At 39.3% G+C, this 18,128-nt stretch overlaps 1 protein-coding gene across 1 annotated transcript in view; it reads right to left on the reverse strand.

The window, feature by feature from the left end:
- The window catches only part of LOC124615911 (high affinity cAMP-specific and IBMX-insensitive 3',5'-cyclic phosphodiesterase 8A), a 1,662,866-nt gene that overhangs the window by 23,515 nt on the left and 1,621,223 nt on the right, over window positions 1-18,128 (reverse strand). The window contains exon 18 of the mRNA XM_047144089.1: window positions 9,444-9,573. Within this exon, the coding sequence (XP_047000045.1) occupies window positions 9,444-9,573 (130 nt within the window). The remainder of the gene's footprint in view (window positions 1-9,443; window positions 9,574-18,128) is intronic.

Consider the following 18,128-nt stretch of genomic DNA (forward strand, 5'->3'; position numbering starts at 1 on the left):
AATGCTTAAACGTCTCAAAAAAAAAAAAAAAAAAAAAAAAAAAAAATTTGGCCTAGTCATAATAATGACAATGTTGGCTTTATATTATCCTTCCCACTCCTAAGTTCTTTTTAGGTGATTAAACTTTGTGCTTAAGCACAAAATTTTCCTAGACACGTCATACGTTGTAAGCATGTGATGCCTTCCTCATATCATGACCAACGAATACTTCATAAATGTTAGGACAGTCGATCTAAGTACGTTCTGTACAGGTTATGCCCTTTTCCTCTGTTATACCTTTTATTTCACTTTACTGCTAAATTCAAGGTCAGCAGATAGGTTTGTGTCTTGTCCCAACAAGTAACTATCATAAAGTTCATGCACAGGCACAAGGTATTGTATCCGCCTAGGCGGACCTCATGACACTACGGTCAGTTCCAGTACAGCACTCGTGGCTGCTGCATCGCGGTCGTGAAGTGGGACCGAGGCAGTTCCAGATAAGTTTTATAGTCTGATGATAATTTATGGGTTTGTAGTTTTAGCTTGACAATGTCCACTATGGAGAAATGGTAGTTATTTTTATTCTGATGAAGGTTGGGTTATCCCGACTGAAACCTAGGTAAATCTAGGTAAACTCTGCAACTGAGGCTGTTGGTTTTTAAATTAAAATTAATATTTGTACAGTTGTGACAAGGCCGTGAAATGTTGAAAGTATCATTTCATTTATTTTAAAAGGGCTCACTATTATACGATCGCAGTAGTGTCTACCAACTTACATTGATCTAATTTGGTTGTGATTAATGATCTAAGCAAGTCCACTCTATGTGTGAGTTCTGAGTCTTCAAATGCTTTTTCCAAGGCCATTAAGGCTTCTGCTGCCATATTCATGTCCCTTTTATGAGAATACTTCATTTTGTGCATGAAAAGTATAATCCAGGAATGTGCCTTTTTGTCTCTCTTCTTCAAAGGACCATCCCATTTCAATGGCTCTGGAGGTGGGTTTTCAACAGCATCCCACAGTTCATCATGGTCCCAATGTGCCTTTATGGCAATTTCCGTGTTGAATAGTTTTCATGCCCAGAGCAACTTTTCAACCAATGGAAGTCCAGTTGGGGCTTTACCACTCATTTTTAGGTCTGAGTGAGAGAAAAAATTTTTAGCAGTCTGAATGCACTGAATGCAAGAACAATCAGGTGGCAAAATATTAAGATCAGCACACGCATAACTTTTGAACCAGCTCTTAATTTCTGCGCACCTTATTTTCACACCTGTATCTGGGCCTATAATCTTTTGTTGAGCATTTTTTAAAATATAATCATGAAAGCTTTCTGAAACAATGTTTTATTAATTAATCAGTATGTGCATAACAACAAGTAAATAACCCAGAATGTACAATAACCACCGAGTAACTACAACGCAATGAAATAATAATAATAATAATAATAATAATAATAAACCTGTCGATATCAATTCATGTATCTCAACAAATGCCTCCACTGGCGAGAGCAATCTGTCCTTACCATACTGTTCAAATTCATATACCACAGAACCATATACCTGTTGTAGGTTGTTTATCTAATGGCTTCCACAGCAAAAATTTAATTTTAAATTTATGTGTAATTCTCATGAAATTTAAAAATTTAAAATGCTGTCACAATCTTCTCATTAAGTGGTATAATCTTATATTAAATGTTAAACACAATAGGACAAGTGTTTCATTTAGGAACTGTCATTCAGTATTTGAGACTGAGAGCACTTAGCAACTTCCAACAAATTTGACACATAATTTCGACTTTTACAAATCTTTTTCTTTCTTACACTCCCTCCCTCCTCAAAAAACATTCTGAAAAGAAAGAATTTTATCTCTTATTACACTTTCACTGTTCATGCAGGCAAACTTCAGCAATTTCGCATGACATTTTAATTTATTCCTTCTTTACTACTAATTCTAGTCACAACACAGTTTGCAAAGAGTATCCACATGTACCACTGAATGTACCTCCAAAATTATATCATTGTATGATGCAGAGTTCAGATGTGATGCCATAAACATTGACAGGCATGAGAAACTAGCTTTTGCTTGTTGTTGTTGTGGTCTTCAGTCCTGAGACTGGTTTGATGCAGCTCTCCATGCTACTCTATCCTGTGCAAGCTTCTTCATCTCCCAGTACCTACTGCAACCTACATCCTTCTGAATCTGCTTAGTGTATTCATCTCTTGGTCTCCCTCTACGATTTTTACCCTCCACGGTGCCCTCCAATGCTAAATTTGTGATCCCTTGTTGCCTCAAAACATGGCCTACCAACCGATCCCTTCTTCTAGTCAAGTTGTACCACAAACTTCTCTTCTCCCCAATCCTACTCAATACCTCCTCATTAGTTACGTGATCTACCCACCTTCTCTTCAACATTCTTCTGTAGCACCACATTTCGAAAGCTTCTATTCTCTTCTTGTCCAAACTAGTTATCGTCCATGTTTCACTTCCATACATGGCTACACTCCATACAAATACTTTCAGAAACGACTTCCTGACACTTAAATCTATACTCGATGTTAACAAATTTCTCTTCTTGAGAAACGCTTTCCTTGCCATTGCCAGTCTACATTTTATATCCTCTCTACTTCGACCATCATCAGTTATTTTACTCCCTAAATAGCAAAACTCCTTTACTACTTTAAGTGTCTCATTTCCTAATCTAATTCCCTCAGCATCACCCGACTTAATTTGACTACATTCCATTATTCTCGTTTTGCTTTTGTTGATGTTCATCTTATATCCTCCTTTCAAGACACTGTCCATTCTGTTCAACTGCTCTTCCAAGTCCTTTGCTGTCTCTGACAGAATTACAATTTCATCGGCAAACCTCAAAGTTTTTACTTCTTCCCCATGAATTTTAATACCTACTCTGAATTTTTCTTTTGTTTCCTTTACTGCTTGCTCAATATACAGATTGAATAACATCGGGGAGAGGCTACAACCCTGTCTCACTCCTTTCCCAACCACTGCTTCCCTTTCATGCCCCTCGACTCTTATAACTGCCATCTGGTTTCTATACAAATTGTAAACAGCCTTTCACTCCCTGTATTTTACCCCTGCCACCTTCAGAATTTGAAAGAGAGTATTCCAGTTAACATTGTCAAAAGCTTTCACTAAGTCTACAAATGCTAGAAACGTAGGTTTGCCTTTTCTTAATCTTTCTTCTAAGATAAGTCATGATGTTAGTATTGCCTCACGTGTTCCAACATTTCTACAGAATCCAAACTGATCTTCCCCGAGGTCTGCTTCTACCAGTTTTTCCATTCGTCTGTAAAGAATTCGCGTTAGTATTTTGCAGCTCTGACTTATTAAACTGATAGTTTGGTAATTTTCACATCTGTCAACACCTGCTTTCTTTGGGATTGGAATTATTATATTCTTCTTGAAGTCTGAGGGTATTTCGCCTGTCTCATACATCGTGCTCACCAGATGGTAGAGTTTTGTCATGACTGGCTCTCCCGAGGCCATCAGTAGTTCTAATGGAATGTTGTCTACTCCCGGGGCCTTGTTTCGACTCAGGTCTTTCAGTGCTCTGTCAAGCTCTTCATGCAGTATCTTGTCTCCCATTTCGTCTTCATCTACATCCTCTTCCATTTCCATAATACTGTCCTCAAGTACATCGCCCTTGTATAAACCCTCTATATACTCCTTCCACCTTTCTGCCTTCCCTTCTTTGCTTAGAACTGGGTTGCCATCTGAGCTCTTGATATTCATAAAAGTGGTTCTCTTCTCTCCAAATGTCTCTTTAATTTTCCTGTAGGCAGTATCTATCTTACCCCTAGTGAGACAAGCCTCTACATCCTTACATTTGTCCTCTAGCCATCCCTGCTTAGCCATTTTGCACTTCCTGTCGATCTCATTTTTGAGACGTTTGTATTCCTTTTTGCCTACTTCATTTACTGCATTTTTATATTTTCTCCTTTCATCAATTAAATTCAATATTTCTTCTGTTACCCAAGGATTTCTATTAGCCCTCGTCTTTTTACGTACTTGATCGTCTGCTGCCTTCACTACTTCATCCCTCAGAGCTACCCATTCTTCTTCTATTTCCCTTATGCTCTCCCTGAAACTCTCTACAACCTCTGGTTCTTTCAGTTTATCCAGGTCCCATCTCCTTAAATTCCCACCTTCTTGCAGTTTCTTCAGTTTCAATCTGCAGTTCATAACCAATAGATTGTGGTCAGAATCTACATCTGCCCCAGGAAATGTCTTACAATTTAAAACCTGGTTCCTAAATCCCTGTCTTACCATTATATAATCTATCTGATACCTTTTAGTATCTCCAGTATTCTTCCAGGTATACAACCTTCTTTTATGATTCTTGAACCAAGTGTTAGCTATGATTAAGTTATGCTCTGTGCAAAATTCTACAAGGCGGCTTCCTCTTTCATTCCTTCCCCCCAATCCATATTCACCCACTATGTTTCCTTCTCTCCCTTTTCCTACTGACGAATTCCAGTCACCCATGACTATTAAATTTTCGTCTCCCTTCACTACCTGAATAATTTCTTTTATCTCGTCATACATTTCATCTATTTCTTCATCATCTGCAGAGCTAGTTGGCATATAAACCTGTACTACTGTAGTAGGCATGGGCTTTGTGTCTATCTTGGTGACAATAATGCGTTCACTATGCTGTTTGTAGTAGCTAACCCGCACTCCTATTTTTTTATTCATTATTAAACCTACTCCTGCATTACCCCTATTTGATTTTGTATTTATAACCCTGTAATCACCTGACCAAAAGTCTTGTTCCTCCTGCCACCGAACTTCACTAATTCCCACTATATCTAACTTTAACCTATCTATTTCCCTTTTTAAATTTTCTAACCTACCTGCCCGATTAAGGGATCTGACATTCCACGCTCCGATCCGTAGAACACCAGTTTTCTTTCTCCTGATAACGACGTTCTCCTGTGCTTTTGCTTACTCAAACCATAGATTAGATTAGATTAGATTAGATTAATACTAGTTCCATGGATCATGAATACGATATTTCGTAATGATGTGGAACGAGTTGAATTTTCCAATACATGACATAATTAGGTTAATTTAACAACATACTTCAGTTAATATAACAACTTTATTTTTTTGTGTTTTTTTGTTTTTCTTTATTTTTTATTTTATTTATTTTTTTATTTTTTTTTATTTTTTTTCTTAATTTATATCTAAAAATTCCTCTATGGAGTAGAAGGAGTTGTCATTCAGAAATTCTTTTAATTTCTTCTTAAATACTTGTTGGTTATCTGTCAGACTTTTGATACTATTTGGTAAGTGACCAAAGACTTTAGTGCCAGTATAATTCACCCCTTTCTGTGCCAAAGTTAGATTTAATCTTGAATAGTGAAGATCGTCCTTTCTCCTAGTATTGTAGTTATGCACACTGCTATTACTTTTGAGTTGGGTTTGGTTGTTAATAACAAATTTCATAAGAGCGTATATATACTGAGAAGCTACTGTGAATATCCCTAGATCCTTAAATAAATGTCTGCAGGATGATCTTGGGTGGACTCCAGCTATTATTCTGATTACACGCTTTTGTGCAATAAATACTTTATTCCTCAGTGATGAATTACCCCAAAATATGATGCCATATGAAAGCAATGAGTGAAAATAGGCGTAGTAAGCTAATTTACTAAGATGTTTATCACCAAAATTTGCAATGACCCTTATTGCATAAGTAGCTGAACTCAAACATTTCAGCAGATCATCAATGTGTTTCTTCCATTTTAATCTCTCATCAATGGACATACCTAAAAATTTGGAATATTCTACCTTAGCTACATGCTTCTGATTAAGGTCTATATTTATTAATGGTGTCATACCATTCACTGTACGGAACTGTATGTACTGTGTCTTATCAAAATTCAGTGAGAGTCCGTTTACAAGGAACCACTTAGTAATTTTCTGAAAGACAGTATTGACAATTTCATCAGTTAATTCTTGTTTCTCAGGTGTAATTACTATACTTGTATCATCAGCGAAGAGAACTCACTTTGCCTCTTCATGAATATAGAATGGTAAGTCATTAATATATAATAAGAACAACAAAGGACCCAAGACTGACCCTTGTGGAACCCCATTCTTGATAGTTCCCCAGTTTGAGGAATGTGCTGATCTTTGCATGTTACGAGAACTACTTATTTCAACTTTCTGCACTTTTCCAGTTAGGTACGAATTAAACCATTTGTGCACTGTCCCACTCATGCCACAATACTTGAACTTGTCTAGCAGAATTTCATGATTTACACAATCAAAAGCCTTTGAGAGATCACAAAAAATCCCAATGGGTGGTGTTCGGTTATTCAGATCATTCAAAATTTGACTGGTGAAAGCATATAGGGCATTTTCTGTTGAAAAACCTTTCTGGAAACCAAACTGACATTTTGTTAGTACTTCATTTTTACAGATATGTGAAGCTACTCTTGAATACATTACTTTCTCAAAAATTTTGGATAAAGCTGTTAGAAGGGAGATTGGACGGTAATTGTTGACATCAGATCTATCCCCCTTTTTATGCAAAGGTATAACAATAGCATATTTCAGTCTATCAGGGAAAATGCCCTGTTCCAGAGAGCTATTACACAGGTGGCTGAGAATCTTACTTATCTGTTGAGAACAAGCTTTTAGTATTTTGCTGGAAATGCCATCAATTCCATGTGAGTTTTTGCTTTTAAGCAAGTTTATTATTTTCCTAATTTCAGAGGGAGAAGTGGGTGAGATTTCAATTGTATCAAATTGCATAGGTATGGCCTCTTCCATTAACAGCCTAGCATCTTCTAATGAACACCTGGATCCTACTATATCCACAACATTTAGAAAATGATTATTAAAAGTAATTTCAACTTCTGACTTTTTGTTCGTAAAGTTTTCATTCAATTTGATGGTAATACTGTCTTCCTCTGCTCTTGGTTGACCTGTTTCTCTTTTAATAATATTCCAAATTGTTTTAATTTTATTATCAGAGTTGCTGATTTCAGACATGATACACATACTCCTGGATTTTTTAATAACTTTTCTTAATATAACACAGTAGTTTTTATAATTTTTGATAGTTTCTGGGTCACTACTCTTTCTTGCTGTCAGATACATTTCCCTTTTCCGGTTACAAGATATTTTTATACCCTTAGTAAGCCATGGTTTGTTACAAGGTTTCTTACGAGTATATTTAACTATTTTCTTGGGGAAGCAGTTTTCAAATGCATTTACAAAAATGTCATGAAATAAATTATATTTTAAATTGGCATCAGGTTCACGGTACACCTCATCCCAGTCTAACTGCTGTAGGCTTTCCCTGAAATTTGCAATTGTTAAATCATTGACTGAACATACTACTTTGGAGGACCGTTTAGTATTGCTGAATGGAGCTATGTCATATATTGTAACTAGCTGTGCACCATGATCAGAAAGACCATTCTCAACAGGCTGAGCATTTATCTGGTTAAACTTATCTTGGTCTATAAAGAAGTTATCTATCAGTGAGCTGCTATCCTTTACCACCCGAGTAGGAAAATCAATAACGGGTGTCAAATTGAAAGAACCGAGTAATACTTCAAGGTCATTTTTCCTATTACCCTCTTTCAGAGAATCTACATTGAAGTCCCCACAAATAATAATTTGCTTCCCCCTGTCTGACAGATAGCACAACAAGGAGTCCAAATTTTTCAGAAATAGATGAAAATTTCCTGATGGGGACGTATATACAGTTACAATTATAAATGTGCCTTTATTTAATTTAAGCTCACAGGCACATGCTTCTATATGTTTCTCTACACAAAACTCTTTTGTTTCTATACTTTTTGCACAATGATAACTTTTGACATATATGGCAACTCCTCCTTTCTCCATATTTTCTCTCATTACATGTGCAGAGAGCTTATAATCACTTACATTTACCTTATCCATATCAGTAACAATGTGATGCTCAGACAGGCATAGTATATCTATTTCATTCTCAGCTTCTAAATATTCTAAACAAACCAGAAGCTCATCTACTTTATTCTTTAAACTCCCAATATTTTGATGAAATATACTTACATTATTTTTAATTATACTTTTATGAGAACCTTTCCTTATTCTAACATTTGCAGTACTCTCCTGTCTGAGTTTCTCATTGTGCTTAGGCCTAGTTCCTATACCAGTGGTCACATGGTGTTCAGAGAGGCAGATTATGTCAATTGGGTTGGGTGACTTTAATTCATCAATGCAATTACCTAGGACTGAGATACAACTTGGTGGAGATAAAATTTCTGGTGATTGGTGAAAATTTATAATTGATAGCTGTGATTGGTGATCCAATGTGCTAGAATTGTGCTGTTTAATTTCTTTCCTAAACTGAAGATTTGTTTCAATCCTAACCTCTCGTAGAACTTGACATCTTTCTGTCTTACCTATCCTAAAAAAGGTGCTGCTCCAACAACTGTAACCACTGGTATTTTACCATTCATGGCAGTGCCTCCCCCCCTTAAATTTCCTGCTATTACCCCAGCCAGTTTCCCCTTCCCTTTCCTGTTGAGATGTAGGCCGTGCCTGGTACAGTCCCACCTACTGAGATAATCAACAGGAACCACATCAATATGAGCCCCCGCACCCGACCCAAGCAGCCGTTCCAACTCCAAATTAACTCTCTCAACAGAAGAGTTCAAATGAGGCCGGTCATGGCGTCTCAGGACAGATACAAATTCAACATTGGTGTGTCTCGATGCCGACGCAATCTTTACCAGGTCACACTCTATACTGTACCCAGGATCTCTGTCGATGCTGTTCCCTGGCCCTCCCACAATAACCACGGTGTCGTCCCTGGTAAATCCTTTACAGAGTGAACCTAAATCCTCTGTCACCTGATCCAGACTAGCACTTGGTTTGAAAAAATTTGTGACCTGGTATTCTGGTCCTAATTCCTCCTGCAGAAGTTGGCCTACACCTCTGGCATGAGAACTGCCTAACCACAAAACTTTCTTCCTTTTTGATGACTTTCCTACATTCTTTTTCAATTTCCTATTGAAAGTTTGTTGTGTCCTGTCTACACCTACCTCATCCAGTGTTTCATAATGAGGGCAGTTTGTGACTTACAACAATCATTAAGTGTAATTTCAAACCTTTCCTAAACTTTTTCTCAGTTACATGCTTAAAGCCAAGTATTCAACACATCAACTCACTTGTAAAGTAATCAGACATTTGAAGCTGTTTTACACATGGGAATTCAGTTCCTTAAAGATCTGGGGGTTTACTTACTTTCAACTAACAGAAAAAACTCAGATCTGTAGAAGGCCAAAGGCTGTAAATAATTCTTGAATATATTAGTGAATCTATTAAATTTCATATCTTTTAAATTATAACTGTTAAAATTTACTATTCATAGTCATCTAGGGAACACTCTTTTTAAGCTATATTAGCAACTTCTTAAACTAAATTATAATGAACTTACCTTCCCATGCTTCAAACATGTCATTGATTATGAAATCCATGAAACCTATCTGTGACTTGGGTATAGAACAAGTAGTTCTGTCAAACATAGGCATCATTACTGGAAGGTTGGCTGCCTTTTCTTCATCAGTCTATGGAAAGAAAAGTAGATTAGATCAAACAAATTTGTCAAATTTTATTGAGTTTAATTACATTAGTTATCAGAAATTAATCATTCATGCCAATTTCAAAAATGAAAATGGAGGCTATAGATAAACATTTGATTTGATTTGATTTTTTATTGGTCCAGTTTTAACGTATAGCAGAAATTGTACAATTGATATTGGACAGGTCAAAGATAAGTTACAATAATACATAGTATTAGCAATTAAAATTAGGTACATACTACAATTAATTTTGTTACTTATTCAGAAATTCTCTGACAGAATAGAAACAGTGCTTTATTAGAAATGCCTTTAGTTTAGCTTTAAATATTGGATGAGTAGTATTTTTTATTTCCTCTGGTATCTTATTGTGTAGTATTACACCAATGTTAATTATGCTCCTCTGATAGGTGGTTGTTCTGTGATATTTTTGATGTATATTTGATTCCCTTCGAACCTTTTTTTTAGCAGTGGTGAAACTTTTGCTATTTTAAAAATATGTGGGAATATACCAGTTTTTAAAGAGAGGTTGAAAATTTTTGCCAAGGGGTTTCCTATGTGGTGAGCACATTCTTTTAATATGAAATCAGGTACTTCATCAAGACCACTTGACATTTTATTGCTTAGTGATTTAATTTTACTTATAATTTCATTGGGGTTTGTTTCATACACATACATAGAAGCAGTCGAGATCACTGACTTGCTGGAGAAATTTGGGACATTTAAGAATTACGTCATAGTTCTGTGATTGTCTACAAGCACAGCATTTTACTTTATTCACCTTTCCATTCAGAAAAAACAGTTTAGCACACACAGAAGTTTATATGGGCATCATAAGTGTAAAAGCAACTCGATTTGTTAATAACCCCACTGCAACTAGTTATGGATGTTTAACACTGTCTTTTACTTTTAGCAGCCAGATTAATTCTCTATGTGATGAATCCACCAGTAAATTATGTAATAATAATTTCTAAATATTCATGTATTGTAAGTTCCAATAATACCTATCTTTCAATTTCAAGTGCTAATTTCAATAATCCCTTTGATAAAAAGGAAGGAAGGAAGGAAGATTAGGGTTTAATGTCCAGTCAAGTGAGGTCATTAGAGATGGAGCACAAGCTCTGATTGTATCAAGGATGGGGGAGGAAATTGGCCATGCCCTTTCCAAGGAACCATCCCAGCATTTGCCTGGGAAATCTATATCAGGATGGTTGAATACGGATTTGAATCATCGTCTTCCCAAATCTGAGTCCAGTGTGCTAATGCTGCACTACATCACTATGTCTGTTTGATACGATGGATCCAGTGAAGCATCAGGGGGTAGGCCAAATTTTGTATATGAAGTATTCATTGCTGAGCAACAATTGTACAACTTGATACAGTTTTAGAGTAGCATTTTGTGATATATTTGGCTCCAAATGGTAAATACTGCAGTTAAAATTGGTGGTATTTAATCCAAGCATTCCTGTTAGTTACTCTTTCACAATTTATGTAAGAAAGTTTTATTCCATAAAAGTTTATCATATTATTATTATTATTGTTATTATTATTATTATTATTTCATTTTGAAACTGAAAAAGATAAAAGGAGTTATAGATACAATAATGCTTGATTATTTGCTTTTACACTCTGATAAAGACATTTAAGAAGGAACATTTAAATCTCTGAACAAGAAAAATTATATTTAGAAGATTTTGAACAAAAATTAATTACACACGGTATCTCCTGAGTCTAACTATGAAATCTGTTTTAGTGAACACATTCTGTTTACAGAAATATAATTGAAAATAATGATGTAAGCAAATCCAGTACATCTTGAACATTTCATTATAAATTTGAATTTAGTTTATAGAGGAAAACTATACTTTCATTAGATTCCTATGGTAGTTTCAAAATGTCTTCACATTTAATGTAATTCAGTTTTTTGGAAAATTTATTGTAGTTCTAGAAGTTCTTGTTCCAGTAACTTCATGTGTCAAAACCTAACTTATATATTTCAATAGAAAGTGCAGCAGTGCCAGTTTCTTTGGCATTTTTTGTTATGTTCAATTCAATTCCTGTGGATTCTGTTGCTCAGTTGTTTAGGTACACCCACTGTACTTGTATTTCAACATTTTAATGCTTTGCAAACATTGTGAAAACTGCAAAACAGAACAATGAAGAAAAATAAATAAGAATATCTACAAAATTAGCATTTAGATTTGTTTTCTTAAAAACCTGTGTCTTGCAAGGATGATGAATTTTATCATCTGAATTCACAATAAAAGTATTTGTAATACAGTAGTTCCTTACCAAAAGTGAAATAAAACAGTTCCAATTATTATTATTATTATTTCTAGAGAGATCATCTGTGGACAATTTATTTTATGAAATTAATAACTGATACACATATTAAAACATTTTATAATATTTACAAATGAGTTGGACATTATAGTTACAACATTTTAAAAATCATGATTAATTTGGCAAAGGAACTTTACAATCCCTAAGTGAGGTGGTATCAGAATTAGTGATATAATAGAATGATGTACACTAATCATGATGTAATGAAAACACCATGTATATGCCAAAAATGATATCTGAAAACACAAAAATATCCCTGTGATAACCTCAGAGTTACTACACACAGACAATAAAAAAGTAAGTTGTTTTCTGTACAAATCTGCTAACAAAGATACAGCAAAAATTTGGGAATCTTAAACAGAAACTTGAAGTTGCTGCCGCTCATACCTCACCTGTCATTCAACAACATCTTTGCCTCTGTACTTCTGTCTCGACTGACATCTCTGCCTGAACTCTTTGCCTTTACAAATGTCTGCTTGTGTCTGTGTATGTGCGGGTGGATATGTGTGTGTGTGTGTGCGAGTGTATACCTGTCCTTTTCTCCCCCTAAGGTAAGTCTTTCCGCTCCCGGGATTGAAATGACTCCTTACCCTCTCCCCTAAAACCCACATCTTTTCGTCTTTCCCTCTCCTTCCCTCTTTCCTGATGAAGCAACCGTTGGTTGCGAAAGCTTGAATTTTGTGTGTATGTTTGTGTTTGTTTGTGTGTCTATCAACATGCCAGCGCTTTCGTTTGGTAAGTTGTACCATCTTTCTTTTTAGATATATTTTTCCCACGTGGAATGTTTCCCTCTATTATATTCATATCATTAATTAGGTGGATAGATAGATAGATACTGGAAATTCCTGAAGAGGGATTATCAGCTAACTGCTGAAAGTCTTTCAATTGTTTCAATTGGACACCTCTTCAGCAACTTGCATGCCCCTAACCTACCCCAGAAATCCTACCAGCAAAGGGACTTACAGTTTAATGTGAAGTTGGAACATTGTGTCATTCCTGGGGTATTTTTCCATCACTGAGAGGTGAAGGTGTGGTTAAAGACAGACTGAAACTAAACAGGATTCAATCCTGTGACCTTTTGCTTTCCTGGCATGTGCTTTAGCGCTAGACCATCAAGCTCTGCTCCTTATAAAAAATATGCTTTGATTCATTCTACATCCTTTGAGGTTTTTCTTTATAGTGGGCTCTAGTAAGAAGACAAAGTTTGATGTTTATAATGACTGCATAGAAAATTATCAAGAAAATTCTCATAAAGCAAAGCGTACTTCTTTCTTTCATTTATTATGGGCAAATATCATATAAAGCAAAATATTCTCTTTCATAATGTATTCAACTCATTCATTCATTCATCATATTCCATAGACCCATCAAACAGGAGAAGCTTCAGGGATGTGAAATGAATAACACTAAGGTAATCATACATGTTCAAACAAAGACTGCACCCTGATTATCCAGTTGTGATACTATGAGATTTGCTCAACTTCACTACACAGCAACATTTTTATAAGAGTTTTTTGAGTTTAGTGAGACTATTTCAAATGTCAAATCAGACTATATGGTTCAAGAAACCCTATCAAGTGTCAAACATCTATGATGACTTTTTGTGAAATACTGCCAACAATTACACATATTTTAGTAGGTTTGCTCTTCTCCTACCAGGTCAGCTTTAGTGCTATGTTGTTACAGTTAGACCAGATTTATGTCACAACGAAAGTATACTAGCCAGTGAATCTTTCCCACAGAACTCATTTTTCAATATTGATAAGCTGGAATACTTCATTTTTGATGTATCCATGCATAATACTTCATTCATCCAGTAGTTTTCATGACTGTAAGGAAACTCTGTTCATATGGCATGAGACAAGACTAACTGCAAAGACTGTTTTTCAGTGTCACATTTAATTATTTTGAGAATACCATGATCTATGGCAAAGGAATATGAAATATTTAGGAGGTTATATGTGATGTTGTTAAAGGCATACTATTAATATTTACTGTTGTGACAGTGCCACGACATTTAACAGTGCCGCCATGACAGTACGCGCAAACGGCGATAGAGGCGCTCCGCAACTCGGCTGAGCGCGGGAGCGCCACCTAGCTACAAACGGCGCCGGCCCCATGTCATGGCACGGCAGTCGAATGAGAGATACTGAGTTGTTATCATGTAACCAGCTATTGTTCATAAGTGAGTGTGTTTGAATATCCACGCAATTATTGGTGATTAAAGATTATAACACTTTTTGGCGACGAGGTCGGATATTTTCACTGCGTTGTGGATTTGTGTGTTCGTGACGGGGCAGACATGGAACAGCTTATGCAAGTGCTCATTGAACAACAAACACAGCTGACGGCTGCTATTCAGGCGCTGTCGATGTCGCTTACTCATCGTCTGTCTTCCTCTTCTCCACCTCCATTCCTTCCTTACGACGAGGCCGCTGAAGACTGGGAGGATTATGAGAAGCATTTGCAGCAACACTTCTTGGCTTTCGGCGTTGTCAATGCTCCTATGTGTAAGTCGTTATTTCTAACTTGGATTTCCCCATGGATCTATCAGCTGCTATCTCAGTTAGCTCCTCTGCGGGAACCTGCCTCCCTGTCCTTCCAAGAAATGTGTGACTTATTGTCTAACTATTACCGCAAAAACACCCACGTCGCTGCCGCCCGCGTGGCGTTCTACCAGTGTCGTAAACAGCCCCATCAATCTTACCGGGCTTGGGCTGCGGAACTACACGGTCTGAGTAGGAAATGTCAGTTTGTCATGGACACTCATCATGAGTCTTATGCTGATTGAATGGTTAGGGATGCTATTCTACAGCTTGCTCCTGATAAAGAAGTTTGGCAACGTTCCCTACAACTGCCAAACCCATCGTTGTTGGAAATTCTAAGTATCGCTCAATCCTTTGAAGTGTCTCACACTGCTGGCGCGCAAATAGACGCGTGGTGTGATGTAGGTGCTGTACAGTCAACTTTCGACAAAGACAATTTGCCTGTTTCACAGGAGAACGAAGATGTGGCGGCGGTTCACTCGTGTAAACGTCGCGTTGGGCCGCAACGCTCGCAGCGAAAACAGCAACCACAGAAGCAGGTTCGTTCCGCACTTCCTTCTTGCCCACGTTGTTTCGTACAGCATGATCTGAGAACTTATAATAAACAGCAAATTCCTATCATTGGCCAGTTTGATGCTTCTACTGCCTACAAGTCTGTTGTTAGGCCCCTCACGTTTTATGTGGTGGATCATGCGGGCACTGAAAACCTGTTCAGTTATGATGCTTTCCAGTTGTTCGGGTTCTCCATTGATGATAATGTGCACCTCATATCTGAGGATATTCCGTATCAACAGCTGGGTGGATTGTGTTCTGAATTTTCGTCTGTGTTCTCTGCTGGTCTGGGTCGTGCCAAGGATTTTGAAGCCCACATTACTCTTAAACCTACAGCTCGCCCTAAGTTTTTCCGGGCATGCCCTATTTCGGTGGCGTTGCGTGCACCTGTCAAGGCTGGGATAGACAGGTTAACAGCTTCAGGGATTCTCCTTCCTGTTACCTCCAGCGAATGGGCATCGCCAATCGTGGTGGTTTCTAAACCAAACGGGAGTCTGTGATTGTGTGGTGATTTTAAAGCCACCGTCAATGCTCAGAGCCTCATTGACACTTATCCTCTTCCCCGTCCTGAGGAGTTATTTACCAAGCTCGCTGGGGGCCAGTTCTTTTCCAAACTTGACTTATCGGAGGCGTACCATCAGTTGCCATTGGATGCTTCTTCCAAGGAATTTCTCATCATCAACACTCCTTGTGGGTTGTATCAGTACCAGCGGTTACCATTTGGCGTCGCTAGCGTGCCGGCCAATTCTCAGCGGTTTATGGAACAGCTCACGGCTTCCGTTCCCGGCTACATAAACTATCTGGATGACATTGTTGTCATGGGGGCCTCCACTGAGGACCACCTTCGCAATTTGCGTTCACTGTTTCGGGTTTTGCATTCGGCTGGGTTGAAGTGCAATCTGGACAAGTCTTCCAACCCTCCATTGTGTATCTTGGTTTCCACTTGTCCCGTGAGGGTATACGTCCTCTATGTCAGCACGTTGTGGCCATTAACGCTCTACCCCAGCCGTCTATGGTCAAAGACCTTCAGGCGTTTCTAGGCAAGATTGCTTATTATCACAAATTCATTCCATCCGTGGCGGCAGTAGCTCATCCTCTGCATAAGCTGTTATGCAAAAACGTCCCTTTCTGTTGGTCCGACAAGTGTGAGCAAACTTTTGTCCACCTGAAGGCTCATTTGCAGTCGGCGCCTTGTCTTGCCACATTCCGTCTGGGTCAGCACTTGGTTCTGGCGACTGACACGTCACAGTATGGCCAAGGGGCTGTTCTCGCCCATCGGTATGAGGATGGGTTGGAACGATCCATCGCCTATGCTTCCAAGACCCTCAATGATGCGCAACGGCGTTACTCTCAAATTGAAAGGGAGGCGCTCGCTATCATTTATGCCCTAAAATGTTCAGCGTTTTTTGTATGGTTCTAAGTTTCACCTCATCACCGATCACAAGCTGCTGCTCTCTCTGTTCAGCCCATCGGCGTCGCTTCCAGATAAGGCAGCTCACCGCCTGCAACGTTGGGCCTTATACTTGTCTCGTTTTCACTATGAGATTCACTATCACCCCACGGCCCAGCATGCCAACGCTGACGCATTGTCGCGATTGCCGATGGGCCCCGACCCGGTTTTTGATCGTGATGAACTACTCTGTTTCCACACTGATGAGGATGAACGTCGTGCGGTCGAGGGTTTCCCACTTACAGGTTTGCAGGTCGCGTCGGCTACTGCGCGGGACAAGGTCCTGTGTCAGGTGATCGGTTTTGTTCAACGGGGTTGGCCGGACAGGACCAAGGGCCAGGCATCGGATCCCCTTCGCAACTACCATGCCTTGCGCCTTCGTCTGTCTGTTCGTGATGGTGCTGTTCTTCTGGCCACGGATGGCGCATCTCCACGGGTCGTGGTGCCAGCCTCTCTTCGCAAAGATGTTCTCAAACTGTTGCATGAAGGCCATTGGGGGATTTCTCGGACTAAGTCCCTGGCCTGCAGGCACGATTATTGGCCCGGTATTGATTCGGACATCACCCACATGGTTGCTGCGTGTGGTCAGTGTGCTCAACAAATGGCTGGACCTTGTACAATGCCCTCTCCGTGGCCTGATCCGGCGCAGCCATGGGAACGGGTGCACGCTGACTATGCCGGCCCCTTCCTCGGTACTTATTGGCTACTGTTGATTGACGCCTTCTCGAAGTTTCTGTTTGTTGTTCGATGTCCGTCGCCCACCACTGTGGTGATGACACTGGCTTTGTCCAAAATACTTGCGCTAGAAGGTCTTCCATCCACGATCGTCATGGACAATGGCCCTCAGTTCTCTTTGCAGGCCTTCCGTGATTTTTGTACTGGACAAGGGATTCATCATGTTACTGCACCGCCCCTCCATCCGCAATCGAATGGGGAGGTCGAGCGCCTTGTCCGCACTTTCAAAAGCCAGATGAAAAAATTCCTTAGTGATTTTTCCACAGATGACGCTCTGCTGCAATATCTGAGTTCCTATCACTTCACGCCTCTGGGTGATCGCAGCCCTGCTGAACTCTTGCATGGCCGCCAACCGCACACTCTACTGCACCTGCTTCACCCTGTCAGGCCTTGTGCTGTGTCCCCTAGTGCGGGAAAATACTCGGTGGGCGCCGATGTGTGGGCATGAGGGTATGGATCTCGGCCTAAATGGATTCCAGGGGTGGTCAAGGCTCTTCGCGGCCACCAGCTTTGTGAAATACGTACGGACGATGGCATGGTTGTTCGCCATTACGACCAGATGTGCCCACGAGTGGTGGCCACACTGGTGCCACCGCCCCTTCCTTTGCCTCCACCAGCCCGAGAAGCCAGTCCTGTCACTGCTGCCACTCTACCATACATGTTGATGCAGCTGACGTCGCTACAGCTTCCGAGTACGCTGAAACCAGCCCCAGTCGCGACGCCACCTTCTCCGGGACCCATCTCGCTGGAGCATACCCCCACGTCCACGACACCTATGGCTGCTGCTCTGGAGATTTCACCCATCATCTCGTCCAGGAGGCACGTTCCACGCACAAGCTTCCATCCTGGACATTTTCGACCATACTCTCGTGTCTCTCCACGGGATCTTCTCGGGGCCTCACAAGAGGCCATGGATG

This window comes from Schistocerca americana, chromosome 5 (assembly GCF_021461395.2).
Source record: "Schistocerca americana isolate TAMUIC-IGC-003095 chromosome 5, iqSchAmer2.1, whole genome shotgun sequence".
NCBI lineage: Eukaryota > Metazoa > Arthropoda > Insecta > Orthoptera > Acrididae > Schistocerca > Schistocerca americana.